Source organism: Sarcophilus harrisii, chromosome 2, assembly GCF_902635505.1.
Source record: "Sarcophilus harrisii chromosome 2, mSarHar1.11, whole genome shotgun sequence".
NCBI lineage: Eukaryota > Metazoa > Chordata > Mammalia > Dasyuromorphia > Dasyuridae > Sarcophilus > Sarcophilus harrisii.
In genome coordinates this window covers 75,630,652-75,645,723 of record NC_045427.1, presented here as the reverse complement: position 1 = coordinate 75,645,723, position 15,072 = coordinate 75,630,652, and the positions used below count along the sequence as shown (strand labels likewise).

Below are 15,072 nucleotides of genomic sequence, written 5' to 3'. Positions count from 1 at the left end.
TATATGTTTGATAAGTGGTAATTATTTTTGTGAAGATCTTTTTTTAAAGAAGCAACTGTAGAACAAGATACTTAAGAGGTTCATGAAATGATTTTTTGTTATTGTTGCTTTTGGAAACATAAAACTAATGTAATAATAACTCCTCTTTTTGTTTCTCCTAGGAAAAACTGAGACATCCTTATATTTGATTGAAACTTATTTTTGTTTTCTGGTTTCATTTATATCTGTAAAAAGATTGTCAAGAATGATATAATTGAGTTCTTTTACTCAGTCAGTAGATAAGGATCTCCTATTTAGAGAACCAGTAATTGATAATATTCCTAGGTACACTGTAAATTGCATAATTCTTAGCATTTTTTGCCTCCTTTTCTGATTCTTTCTCATTGTTGCTGATTACATAGGGCTGAAAATTATTTTGTCTTTTTTTTTTTTGACATGGTTAAATTATCATATTTTCTAGGCTGGCATATTGTCCAGGACTTTTTTAACTAATTACTTTCTTAGCATATTTATCCTGCCAGTTAATAGTCTACTGGAATAGTTTTTGAGAACCCATCTTCCATAGCATGGGGAGACAATGAGGTAGGACTTTAGTTCTTCTGATAGCTAATAGCATCTTTCAGGTACTTTTCTTTAAGGTTACAACATTGGATTCTTGATTATTATAAATCCTTAAAGTTTTAGCTTCAGTTATAATGAGACAAGTTTTATCCTTTTTACTGAAAAATGCTTAATTTATTTTTCTGCTGTATATCTTTGAGTAAACAAATGAATTAAAACATCAATTACTGTAACAGTAATAGTAAGCAATAATATTTTTATTACTTAATATCTTAATATCATTAATAAAGCAATAATAATAATAAGCAAGGTGCTTACTATGAACAAATGCAAAAAGTGGAACAGCCCCTGCCCTCTAGGAGATGATTACATTCCTTTTTTTTTTTTTTTTTTTTTTTAATTTTTTGGCTAGACTGTTGGGGTTAAGTGGCTTACTCAAGGGTTACACAACTAGTGTGCATGAAGTATCTGAAATCAAATTTGATACTCCTAGCACCAGAGCTGGTGCTCTATCCATTGCACCATCTAGTTGCCTCAAGAGTACATTCCAATGGAGAGAGACAGTGCATGCATGTAGAGGAATGATGGCTACAGAGAGTTTGGGTTGGTGATTTTTAGGGATGGTGAGTTGATCGAATAGGCATTCTATTGACATGTCCTTTCCCAAAGCAGGAGTACAACTACTTTGATAACTGTGCCCAGAGTAAGAAAGAGGTAAAGGACGGGAAGAGGTAGGTAGCAGAGCAAGATGGACAGGTGGATGGAATCTGAAACATAATTATGTGCTCTCTTTTTGTAGCTACTTAATAACCAAATGGTCAACTAGGGGACACATTGGATAGAGCACTGCATCTGGAATCAGGAAGACTTGAATTCAAATTTGGCCTCCTATACTTGCTAGATGTGTAAGACAGGGCAAGTCACTTATCCCTGTATGCCTCACTTTTCTCATCTGTAAAATGAACTAGAGAAGAAAATAGAAAAACATTTCAGTCTCTCAATATAAAAAAACTCAACTCCAAAGAGTTGGACATGATTGAAATGATTGAACAACAACAATAACCAATAACATCTTGTGAAATTCCAAGAATGCTGCAGAAACTTGATCAATAGGAAATGGAATTTGTACTATTGTTTTAAAATATGCAAATATTCTTGTGTATTTTTCTGCTTAAAAAAAAAACAAACAAACTTCAGTGGATTGAGCACCAGCCCCGAAGTCAGGATAATCTGAGTCCAAATCTGATCTCAAATACTTAACACTTCTTAGCTGTGTGACCTTGGACAAGTCACTTAATCACAGTTGCCTCTGCAAAAACAAAACAAAACACAACAACAACAAAAAACCCCTTCAAATGAAAACCCTGTACAATATGCTCTGATTTTTTTTTCAAAGCAGTCATTGTTGTAATTGTAGTTTGTTGCATTATTAAAAATATAACATATTTTTAGTCAGCACAATGGAATTTTTTTTTTTTTTTTTTTTTTTACATTTTATTTTTTATTTATTTATTTTTTTAAATAGCCTTTTATTTACAAGTTATATGTATGGGTAATTTTACAGCATTGACAATTGCCAAACCTTTTGTTCCAATTTTTCCCCTTCTTCCCCCCACCTCCTCCCCTATATGGCAGGATGACTAGTAAATGTTAAATATATTAAAGTATAAATTAGATACACAATAAATATACATGATCAAACCGTTATTTTGCTGTACAAAAAGAATCAGACTCTGAAATATTGTACAATTAGCCTGTGAAGGAAATCCAAAATGCTGGCAGGCAAAAATATAAGGATTGGGAATTCAATGTAATGGTTTTTAGTCATCTCCCAGAGTTCATTCATTGAGCATAGTTGGTTCAGTTCATTACTGCTCCATTGGAACTGGTTTGGTTCATCTCATTGCTGAGGATGGCCAGGTTCATCAGAATTGGTCATCATATAGTATTGTTGTTGAAGTATATAATGATCTCCTGGCCCTGCTTGTGTCACTCAGCATCAGTTCGTGTAAGTCTCTCCAGGCCTTTCTGAAATCATCCTGTTGGTCATTTCTTACCAAATAATAATATTCCATAATATTCATATACCACAATTTATTCAGCCATTCTCCAATTGATGGACATCCACTCAGTTTCCAGTTTCTGACCACTACAAAGAGGGTTGCCATGAACATTCGTAAACATACGGATCCCTTTCCCTTCTTTATGATCTTTTTAGGACAATGGAGTTCTTAGTTGACATTTCAGGATTTGCTAAATGTAATGACAAATAGAATGTAATGTTAAAGCATTATAAAACTTAAATGATTCTTTTTGTTTCTTACTATGTAAGGAAGCTGAAGCTATAATGATGCAGAATTATTTTTCTTTCAGTTCCCAGAATGTGGTTTCTTTGGCATGTATGACAAAATTCTTCTCTTTCGCCATGACCTGAATTCAGAAAATATTTTGCAGCTGATTACGTCAGCAGAAGAGATACACGAAGGAGATCTTGTAGAAGTTGTTCTGTCAGGTAAGTAAAAAGGTTTGTTGTCTTATTTCCATTTCATCTTCAAATAAGTCTTAGTTAAGGTCCCATATCTTCTGTGCTGGGTATTGGACAACTATGACAAAAACTTGATTTTGGTCTTATGGTATATTATGTAGTTTCCATGTGATGGATACATTTAGGCAGGTCTCTATTTAATAGTTCCCTGCTTTGTGGAGATCGAAGAAGCCTAGGGAGGATCTGATAACAGATAAGGATCACCAGAAACTTTAAGTAAAAGGGGACAGGTTGAAAGTTTGGCCCCTGGTCTGAAATGAGATCTCCTGTTGTCTCTTAAGCCACATAGGCCAACCCAGCTGCACAGATGCTCTGCCCCTTTGCCCCATAAAATAGAATTATTTCTTCATGGAAAAGAAAGAAAAATGAAAAGATTAAAATAGAAAATTATTCTATTAGCAGTTTCTAAATTTTTTGTAGTATTCTAGTTTAAAAAGTAAACATAACCCAGGAAGAATTTCTCTTTTATGATGAAGTGAAATGTTCAGAAATAATTGGCTCATTACTGGTTTTTTATATGTATTCCATTATATAAATTATGTTAATTAGTAGAACTTATTGTAATACCTTTCTTTTAAAAGCTTTAGCTACAGTAGAAGATTTCCAGATCCGTCCGCATGCACTCTATGTGCATTCTTACAAAGCACCTACCTTTTGTGACTATTGTGGTGAGATGCTTTGGGGACTGGTGCGCCAGGGATTAAAGTGTGAAGGTATGGATTCTACAATCTTCCTCTTTTGACAGTTTTTAGCATTTTGAAATGGTATATTTGTAAACTGTATGTGTGTGTGGAGGGGCAAGAGAAATGACTTTGATAAGTTTAAGTTAATCTTTTAATCAGTCTAATGAGCTTTTAGGGAATGAATTTGGTTTGAATCCATCTTTCCCTAAAATGTCAGAATGTCCATTGATTCTGTAGTTAATAGTGATTTCATTTGAGGATGAGCTTAGCTCCCCATGATTTAGCTGGCTGAGACTCAACTATACCTCCTTGCATTCTATATAAGCAAAATGTTTAGTCTTAGTCTCTCTTGTTGTTTTCAGGACTTTTTTTTTTTTTTCCTTTCCCCTTCCTTCTTTTCTGGTGCCTAAAGATAGGGAGAAAAGACAATTCTTCTCCTCAAACCCAGGGGCAGTTAATGGTAACTCGGATCAGAAACTCAAAAGAGATCTTGAAATAGAAGTGTAAGTAGCTCTTCTCCTCTTAACAGAAAGCAGCATTCAGAGCACTGATAAAATTCTTTCATAAGTTTATAGCAGAAGCAGATATATGAGAGTCTGCTCACCCCCAAAGAGAACTTCATCTTTGGAAAATGTACCATGGTGACTTCCGTGTCTAGTTTATTTGCCATACTATATGTTGTGAGAAGATTTTGCATATGATTGTTCTCTTTGAAGAGAGTAGGAGATATTTCACATAATCCCTGCGCTGGATGTTGTCCTTTATTCTTGAAAAAGACCAAAATGATATCACTATGTTAGAATCGAGTTACAGTGTGTCCATCCAACTGTGGCTGATCAGACCCACTACAAGCTCAGAATGCTCTGCAGCAGGATGGACACAAATAGTCCTATGAACATTTGGAGTGGATTCTTAAAATTTGTACATCTCAAGTTTCTTCTGGGCTAATTCAATTCTTTGCTCAGAGAGCACAGCACCTTCCCTGATCAGACCATGCTGGGCAGTCCTGTGCCAGTGTCTCCCATGTCATACAATCAATTCTAAAGTTCTTAAAAGAGTGTCCTTATCGTGCTTTTTCTGACCACCTTGTGAGTATTTGTCCTGTGTGAGTTCTCTGTAAAACAGTATTTTTAAACAATATGGCCAGTCCAGCGGAGTTGATCTTTCTGCTGTAGAGTTGAAGTGCTTAACATTTTAGTTCTCTTTGACAAGAGTAGGGGATACTCCATATAGTCCCTATGCAGCAGCATCCTTGGAGAGTAACATCAGTAAATCATTCAGATGTTAAAAGGATATACACCTTTGAAGGGACAAGATGTCCAAACCATGAGGTGACAATCTGAATCTCAAAGGGGCTCTCTGTAACCTTGTAGGAGAAAGGGATTTCATTGAAATATCCCAACGCCCACCCAGAGTATCATACTCTTACCTGTGGTGCTCTTCCAAAAGGAGTATGAATTTTGATCTCTAAAACTTCCCAGAATACCTTGCCTAGATTTCTTTCTTATGGATCATATTTTAAACCTAGATTACTTTGGCTATCATTAATTGGCCAACAAAAGGGTTCCAGACCCAGCTCCACTTGGTTCTTGGACCCTGATTGGCTTAGAGGGAATGTAAAAAGCAGTTGTTTTTGTTTGACCAGAAACCCTGAGGTTCTTCCTCTCCAGAGTGAATTTTTTTTTCACTAGGTAAAACAGGTCATTCTTTGCCTCATTTCTTCTTACCTAACCTTAATCACTGAATGATCATTGCCTCAGTCAAATTGAGACCTGACAAAGACTTTAGCTTAAAAAGGCCAAGGTCTGATTGTATCCAGGACCATTTCCAATAGTCCTGATCTATATCTTACCATTGGACTTAGATGAGGCCAATGACTTTACATAGTCTGTCCTCACTTAAATCCAGTTCACTTGCATGTTATAGCATCACCTGCTTGATGGGATTGCCTTTTTCTAGAAGAAAGGACAAATAATAGTTTGTTAATCCTATTAGCAACTCCTCTTCAGGAAATTGATAGACTGCTTGAATATAACTTGAGTGCCTCAGTCTTAATGCAGTTTTAAATTATTAGAGTTTAAAATTACCCTAAGATATGTAGGAAACCCTGTATTTCTGTATTTCATTATGGACTCCTTTATCAGTAGATAATCTTTTATATTTTCTACAGAATGAAATAAAGGCTTCCCTATACTTGATATTCTTATTGTTCCTTGAGTACTTATATAGATCCTAGAGCCCTTTTATCCCAAGTTTGGAGAAACTAAGACATAAGTCCTGTCTTATGTCTTAATATAGGAAATTATTTTGGAGTATCTCCAAGTGGGGGAGGCAATGGGCCAGTTAAAGAAATAGCCATTCTTGGAGTCAGCCACAATATTATTATACCTGATCCCATATGAGCCCAGAGTCTTTTATCTTTCTACTGTTTATTAAGAATCTTAGTTACATGTTACTTATTCTTTACAAATTATTCTAGATGAAATTTTGTTTTAACATTCAGCAGACGTGCATATTATTAGAATTTTGGTTTTACGTCTATACATATTTGTGTCTATAGTAGACATCTCTGGGATAGGATTAGGGAGAGGAGGGAAAAAAAGAGAAAGTTACATGATAACTATTAGATACTTAAAAGGAAAAATAAGTTTTAAATAATAGATTTGCAATTTCATGTGCAATTTTTTTCTATTCTACTCTTATGAAAATGCTTGTTTTATTAAGTTCAGAATTTTTTAAAAAGTTAGAATTTGAAATCTCTAATATATCACCATATATTTTGAAGGAAATGCATCTGTTCGACTCATTTCCATTACAATCTTTGCTTTATGGAAAACATGGGGGAAAACAGTATGATATATAGTGATTATTTTATATTTGTTATGTATTTGTTCTTTGTTAGTTAACAGTTTTAGCTTTTCACTTTATGCGTTGCAAGATACAAAGGATGGATGGATTTTAGATCTGAAATCTGCACCTTACTTAGCTGTTCTCCCTATGTTTCTATGAAAAAAGCAGAGAGAGACTTATTAGTTTTGAAATTTAGGCTTATGGAAATTTAGGGTATTTTATATAAATTGGGATAGTATTAGGAACTGTCTTCCTTGAGGCTATGAAAGTTCAAAGAAATTTACATTTAAGGGTAGAGGTCAGTGAATATACTCTGGAGAAACCAAAGAAACTTAGTGGGTTTTAGAGTCATGAGGAATAAAAATGTCTGAGAGGTATAGTAACACAATTTGGCATAAGAATATAGCAGTGCCCTAGCACTAACAGATCAAAACTGGTGACAGCACCTCCTCTTATCTCCTACCCTGGGATTCTAGGGTAACTCTGAAATATGATGATTATTTCTCTCTTAATTCTATCACCTTGAGACCCTCCTCTACCTTTGCCAATGTGTAGGGACACATTCTTTCTCTGTTCCACTTATGGCCTTGGGAAAAGTAGGCTCAGACTTAAGTCAATTCCAATATAGCATTAGCTCCATTAAATTCACTTCCAAATTCAAGGTGACTGATGGTTGATTCTTTCCTTGTTGATGCTGAACTAGCTTATGTAAGTTGCCTGGGATCCTAAGTCTGGCTTGTGGCAAGTCCAGAATGGATTCCTCTTTTTAAGCTTCCGTTGTGGGGGCTCCCTGTCTTGACCTTCTGAAGCATACAGGGTCACTGCCATCTCCTAGATCTTTCCCCTAAAAGAAGAAAGAACAGAGATATCCTGTGACCCAAAAGCATATCCTCTGGTGGGAGATGTCTGAGTCCTTTCCCTTCTTTGTCCTTAAGCTAAATGGTATAGGCAATAGAACACTGCAGTCAGAAAGCACTTGTGACACAAGGCAAGGTATTTTACCATAGTGCCTCCATTTTCTTATCTGTAAAATGAGGATAATCATAGCATTTTCCTCACAGGGATGTTGTGACCGTAAAATAAAATAATTTTTGTAAAGCACTTTTTTGCAAACCTGGAAATATCATATAATCATCATGATGATAATAAATAATCTTTTCTGAACTAGATAAGATTGCCTGACTGCCTTTCAAATAGATCCTTTTTTTTTTTTCTGACTGCAGCTTATTTAGACTCTATAGCCTCATCACATGATGAGCAGAATGGTAGTAACTACAGAGTGCCTGCACATACTCCAAAATGGGAAGCAGAGTACATAACATATGACATCATATATTTCTAGAAGCAGCCTCTTCCATGTGGGGAATTATTGCTTCAGCACTTCTGTGTGCCTGTTACAAAAGTAAGAAAGGAGATGAAAAAAAGGAACAACAATAGGCCTTAATTTTCTCATCTGTAAAATGGGGGATTTAGACTAAGTTACCTCTGAAGTTCCTTTTGACTTTAAACCTGTTTTTAATCACCTAGAAAACTAAATGATTAAAAGGAGAGAGCAACTAGGATGATGAATAACAATGCATCCATTGTAATTAGGGATCTGAAGGTTAAAGATATTTGGATGTTTAGTCTAGAGAAGAGACTGTCTCAAAATATCTCCTTGAAGGTCCATCCTGTAGAGGTCACCTGCACTATTCTTTGATGCATCCTGTGTAAAGAATTCCTTCTTATAGCATCCCTCATAGTTATTTGTCTCCCTTGTGCTTGAATATGCTCAGTCACAGCAAGTTCATTTTTTCATGTCTCAGATCTAGTTGTTCAAAAGTTTTTTCTTATGTTGGAGTGAAATTATCTGACTAATTTTTACCCATATTATTGGAAGGCATAGAGGCCAAAAGAGGATGTTATGGGAATGGTAGAGAAAAAAGCTAAGGTGAGCAAGCATGAGTCAGTAGACAAGATAATTGTGACATTTAGGGGATACTTAGTTACAAATATAAATGATAATTTTTGAAATGAATGAGAATATAATTTCTCTGAAAAACTGTTGTGATACGGGAGCCACCTGCCAGTGGCTGCTGGAGGTCTAACTCAGACCTGTAGGATGGATCTCTTCATGTGAGAGGATGATGATGATATAAAGAGACTGAGAGACAGTTGTGTTGTCTGACATCTCTCCTCTTGCCTCTTGCCTCCAATTTCCTTCCCAATTCCCAAGGAACAACTGTGTTAGTAAAGGCTGCTTTGAAACTCCTTCAAGTGTTATGATTCACAGCTATGGAGGCTCTTGGAGAATTGACCTGCCCCTTCACTTAGGCATGGACCTTAACAAAAAATTAAGTACCTGTACTTACTATACTGAAGGACATCCACAATCAGTATCCTTTTCACTCTCTTTTCACCTCTCTATAATCTGTTTTCCAACTTTATCATTTAATCTACTTACTTGCAAGTTATCAAGTGATCTTTTAAATGACAAATCTAATGGCCTTTTTTTCAATCCTCATCCTGCTGGTCTTATGGCAGCCTTAGTCCATTTATATATTTTTTCATTTATTTTTCTTTAATATGTTGATCACGCTTCATACTTTCTCTCTAGGTTTTTATGACACTGTTTTGTCCTGTTTTTCCTCTTAACTATCTGTCTACACCTTCTGTTTCTTTTGCTATATTCAAATCTTGCCCATTAACTATGGGCTTCTCTTAAGTTTCTATGTTGGTCTTTTTCTTCTCCCCTTTTGCTATTTCACTTGGCGATTTCATTAACTTTATAATTTCTATTTTCTCTATGCAAATGATTCACAGATTTATTTATCCCTTCTTTCCTATTTTTCTTTCCTAATATCTTCATCTGCGACTGCCTATTAGACATCTCAAATTGAATGTTCCAAAAACATCTTAAACTTAATATGTCCAAAATGGAACTCGTTATCTTTCTCATTATCTTTTCCTAGAGTCCTTTTTCTTCCTATTATGTCATGGGTATCACCATTCTTCCAGTCACACACTCATAACCTAGGTGTCATCCTTTTATTTTTCCCCACAGTCTGTTCATCCAGTCAGCTGCCAAACCCTCTCATTTCTGCTTTCAAAATATTTCTTGTAGACACCTTCTTCTGACACTGCTACTACATTGTCCCAAGCTTTCATCACTTTATACTTGGATTATTGTAATAACCTTGATGTTGGTCTTCCTGCCATAAGTTTTTTCTCACTCCAGTCCATTCTCAACTCAGCTGACAAATTGATCTTCTTAAAGTTCAGGTCACACCCACAATCCTTTTTTCTCCTCTCTCCCTGACATCTCCCTATTCCTTAAATGCCAGTGGTTCTCTTATTAACTTAGAATAAAATGTAAACTCCTCTGTTTGGTTTTTTAAACTCTTTATAACCTTGGACCCTTCCTATCTTTCTAGTCATCTTATACTTTATTTCTTCCCATGAACTCTGCTGTCTAATTTTCCAGTGATGCTGGTCTGCTTACTGTTCCTTGAATATGACACTCTTCCCAACTATGACCATTTTTATTGACTCTCCCTTCTGCCTGGGATACTCTCTTTATCTCACCTTCTGGCTTCCCTGGCTTCCTTCAAGTCTTAGCTAATATTCCACATTCTATAAAAGAACTTTTCTAAGGTCTCTCTTATCTTAATTAATTCCTTCTGAGATTAATTCCAGTTTATTATTTGTGTGTGTGTATATATATATATATATATATATATATATATATATATATATATTAGTGCGTGCATTCATGTGTGTATGTGAATGTGTGCATCTTATTTGGACATGTTGTTTACATGCTAATTTTCTCTGTTAGGCTAAGCTCCTTGAGAAGCAGGTCCTATTTTTTGTTTCTGTTTTGTCTGAGTTTGTGAGCACAGTGTCTGGTATATGATAGGTCTTTCATAAATGCTTACTGACTTGACTTTAGAAATCAGAAAAATAAAAGGAAACATCTTAAAGAAACAAGCAAAAGATACAAATGAGAGTAGATAATTTAGAAAATGATGTAAATACTTTCTAAACAATAGAGCCTTGGGAAATAGAATGGCAGATTGAAACTCAAAAATATAGACTTAAAATAAAATTTGACAAAAAAGGAATCAAAAGGCAGTAGGAAAACATGAGTTTTCTAAAAGCCAAAGAGACTGAACTTGAAGGTGGGAAGTACAGGGACAGTTTAAGAATTACAGGCTTCTCCCTCCAAGAAAACTGCAATGAATCAAAAAGCCTAAATTTTACATTTTGGGAAATACTCAGGGAAAAAAAAAATTGTTCCAAAGTATTGGAAATACAGGGCAAAGTACAGATTGTTGAGAGAAAGAAAGCCCAAGTTCATCTTGCCCAATTATACTTTTCACACTTCTGAATTTTCATATCAAAATAGCAGGTATGTCAGGCCCTTACAGGAGAAAAAAATTCAGCAATGAAGGGGAAAAAATTTGAATTCCTCAAGATTATTTTTGTCTATGGGAAATGAAAGAAGGTGTTGGCATATACAAAGCAAAGAGGACTCAGCTTGTAACCTAGAATAACCTAGTGGAGTTTCCTCTCCACATAACCTACCATCTGAGTTCTTTGGGAAATGAAAACAATTGGAAACAAGCAATCATTCAATCAAAAAGTGTTAAGTCTTTATTATTGTTAAGCACTGGGGATACAAGTACAAATAATGAAACAATTTCTACTCACAATGAACTTATGTTCTATAATGACATCAAGGTCTGCTATCACACTGTTGGTAAATGCTTCAACTTGAAAAGGCTACAAGTTAAAACAAAAGTGGAGGGAGTGTTGGTGCATATTTTTTGTTTTCAAATTATTGTACACTCATTGTGGCCTCTGAAGTTGAGATGCAACAAAGTATAGATAGATTCTGTGCTGTTTGTGCTAATTTTGACTTGTCATCACCAAGAAAACAAAGGTATTCCATTAGCCAGCAACACATCATGCATATGTGGAACTATCCATTACAGCAAATGGAGAAGTTTTGAATTCTGTAAATAAGTTCATTTATCTTGGGCAGTATACTTTCCAGAGATGTTCACATTGGTAATGAGATTGACATAAGCATTGTTAGAGCTAGTTCAGTCTTTGAGGGGAGGGGCTCTGAAGGAAAGTGTGGGAGAGATGGGATATTAGACTGATTACCAAAGTGAAGGTCCACAGAGCCATTGTACTGACCTTTCACAGACACTATTTTATGTCTGTGAAACCTAGACAGTGTACCAGCACTACGCCAGGAAATGGAATTGCTTCCATTTGAATTGTCTTAGGAAGATTTTGAAGATCACCTGGAAAAAGATACCAGATATTGAGGTATTTTCTTGAGTTAAACTGCCAAACATTCCACTTCTACTGCCAAGAGCAGTTGGACTGCTTATATTGTTTGAATGCCAAATGCATGCTTGCCCAAAAAAAGACTATTTTATATAGAACTCACATGAGGGAAGCACTCACAACATGGTCAGAAAAAGAGATGTAAAGACACTTTTATGGTTTCTCATTAGAACTTTAGAATTGATTTCACAACATGGGAGACATTGGTACAGGACCTCTCAGCATGGCCTGTCCTCATCAGAGAAGGTGCTGTGCTTTATAAGCAAAGCAGAATTGAATTACCCCAGAAAAAACCTGGGAAGTCACTCTGAATGTTCATATGGACCATTTGTGTCTGACCTGAAAGAGCATTCCAACTTCATTTTGGTCTGATCAGCCACAGTCAGACACAGTCACTTGATTTTAACTTAGTGATATCATTTTGATCTTCTTGTGAGAACAAAATGAACCAATGAACCAGCCATGTTCTATGATGGAAGAAAACAAAATACATCATTAGTTAGTATAACTATAAACTGAGCAAATATTATTTACTATGCTATATACATAAGTACTTTAATAAATAGAATTTAACTCCTAGATAGTTTTGGAGGGTAGGCTTGGGGATATTAGGAAAAGCTTCAGAAGATGTGATTGAGCCTCATCTTGAAAGAGGAGGAGGATGAGGACAGGTTCAAAACAGAAAAAAGTGAGTGTCCTGTGTAAGGAATAGAAAGAAGGTCACTGGGGCTAGATCTAGAGTATAGGAGAAGAGCAATTTTCTAGTGAGGCTGGAAAGATAGTTTGGAGCTGGGTACAAAAGAGTTCAGATTTTATTGTAGAGGCAATAAGAAGGCACTGAAGTGATTGAGTAGAAAAATTGCATGATCAGATTTGGTAGCAGTACATAGGATTGACTGGAATGGTGAGAGACTTGAAGTGGGAAGACCACTTAGGAGCTGTTGGTAACACAGGTAAGGGTTAATGAGGATCTGAACTAAAGAGTAGCTGTGTGATTGTATGGAAATATTTTATGTGATGTAATAGTTTATGTTATTTTTCTCTATCTTTTATAAAATATTTAGGCTGTGGATTGAACTACCATAAACGATGTGCCTTCAAGATTCCAAATAATTGTAGTGGAGTAAGAAAGAGACGTTTGTCCAATGTATCTCTGCCAGGACCTGGCCTCTCTGTTCCAAGGCCTGTACAAACAGAATGTGCAGTGTCTTCTAATGAAGAGGTAGGTGCTATATATTGAGTTTCAAAATGCTATGTCTATCTATCTGTCTGGCTGTCTCACTCCCCCCACACACATGCACACACACACACCCCTATATATGAAATTACATTGAAGATAGGTTTAGAAAGAGTGAAGCTTTAGGAGAGATGGAAGATTAGCAGTTTGTGGTAGGACAGAGAAATTTCAGAGGTCTAGATCCCAACATCAATTAGAGACAGAAGATCATTTGTGCCAATGCCCTCCTTTTATAGTTGTAGGATCACACAGAACTTGAGAGTTATATGGGAACAGATAATGGGAATCCAGCCTTAAGCAAAGGAATGTGCTCATTTTTAGGAAGTTTTTCCAGACCTGGAAAAGCCTGACCTCGTTACAGTTCTGAATTGCTCCTGATAGTGCCATCTGGGACAAATGAAATAAATCTAATCCTTCTTTTAGATGAAAACCCTTCAGATACTTGAAGACCATTATCTTATGCTACTTTCTCCCTTGTTTCTCTTAATTCTCAGTTCCTTCCATTGGCCCTCTAACCATGAGACCATCTCCCATGCCTGGAATCTGTTCATTTTTTATCTGTGCCTCATTGCCCAGATTATGGTCCACCCCCCTTTCCCAGTTGGTGCTAACCCTTGTTAAATAATCATCCATTGTCCAAAAGAACATAGACTCCTTGAATTCAAGGACCCTTTTTTAATTTTATCCATGTATCCTCTCGACCTATTGCAGTATCTTGTATATAGTATATATTTAATAAATACTTGTTGAAGTTGAAGAAACTTAATAACTCTCCAAACTTGCCATATATCATAGTTCATTCTCCCTTAATGAATTTTCTTTGAAGACTATGAGCTCTTTTGTTCATTTTGTAATATTTTCTTGTAATAATAATAAACATTATTATTGTAAACTAACACTGATAAAATACTTTTATTATCAAATTCCTTATTTCAGCCTCTCAATAATGCTGAAAGGATTACACCAGTTAATTCTGCTGTAGATTTTATTCCCACTTTATAGATAAGGAAGATGAGACTCTGAAAAATTAATTGATTTGCTCATGGTCACACTACTGGAAAGTGTTAAAGTTTAGCTTCAGACCCAATTCTTCTTGAACCCAGATCCTTCATACTTTGTCTCCTTCATACTTTCTTGTCTCTGTGTAGGTGCTGCTAGGGACTCTAATGTCTTTTTGAACTCTGGGAATATGAATTGGAGAAGTGAGTTTAAGAGTAAAGGGACAAGCAAGTGAAACGTGGTGCTGGGAGTAAGGAAGATAAAGACTAGACATTCTAAGCTCTCACATCCTCCAAACAATTTTTTTTTCTTTGTGTCAGGGTTTGGGGAGTGGTCCCCAAAATTTCTTGGGGGGGTTCTGGAGGCAGCCTTAGTTTCAGTTCCATGTAATAATCACCTCAAATGCAGTCAGGTGTGTTAAAGTCCAGTCCTTTTATTGTCTCTTCCAAAATAGCCCAGTTAGCTTTCCTTGATTCCAAGAGTTCTTGTTGCTAGTCTTTTGCTTCTGCCAGCTTCAGCCTCCAGCTCTCTCTTGATCTCCCAGAGTGCCCCCGGTGGGCTTGTCCTTTTATATGCTCTTTTAGAGGTGTGAACTCAAAGGTTGACTCCTCCTCCGAGAGTGGGATTGTAGGCTCTGTGTTAGACTTGTGAATTTCCTTGACTGAATCCTGACTTGTGAATCTCCCGGAAGTCTCTAGTTGGTATGTGGGAGCTCTTCCTTATATTTCATCTCTTAAAGGTATGAACTCTAATATGTAAACTAATGTGTGAACTCTCTTAAAGGTGTGAACTAAGTACATAAGCACCTTGTTTCAACTTCTGGCCCATAACAGTGTAGGGAAAAAAATATTACATCT

The 15,072-nt window shown here is 35.9% G+C and overlaps 1 protein-coding gene across 4 annotated transcripts in view; it reads left to right on the top strand.

The window, feature by feature from the left end:
• Positions 1 to 15,072, top strand: part of PRKD3 (protein kinase D3) — a 93,687-nt gene that overhangs the window by 37,376 nt on the left and 41,239 nt on the right. For all 4 annotated transcript variants that reach the window (XM_023495008.2, XM_031950352.1, XM_031950351.1 and 1 more), the window contains 3 exons: positions 2,935 to 3,073; positions 3,688 to 3,819; positions 13,044 to 13,201. In XM_023495008.2, coding sequence (XP_023350776.1) covers positions 2,935 to 3,073; positions 3,688 to 3,819; positions 13,044 to 13,201 — 429 coding nt within the window. The remainder of the gene's footprint in view (positions 1 to 2,934; positions 3,074 to 3,687; positions 3,820 to 13,043; positions 13,202 to 15,072) is intronic.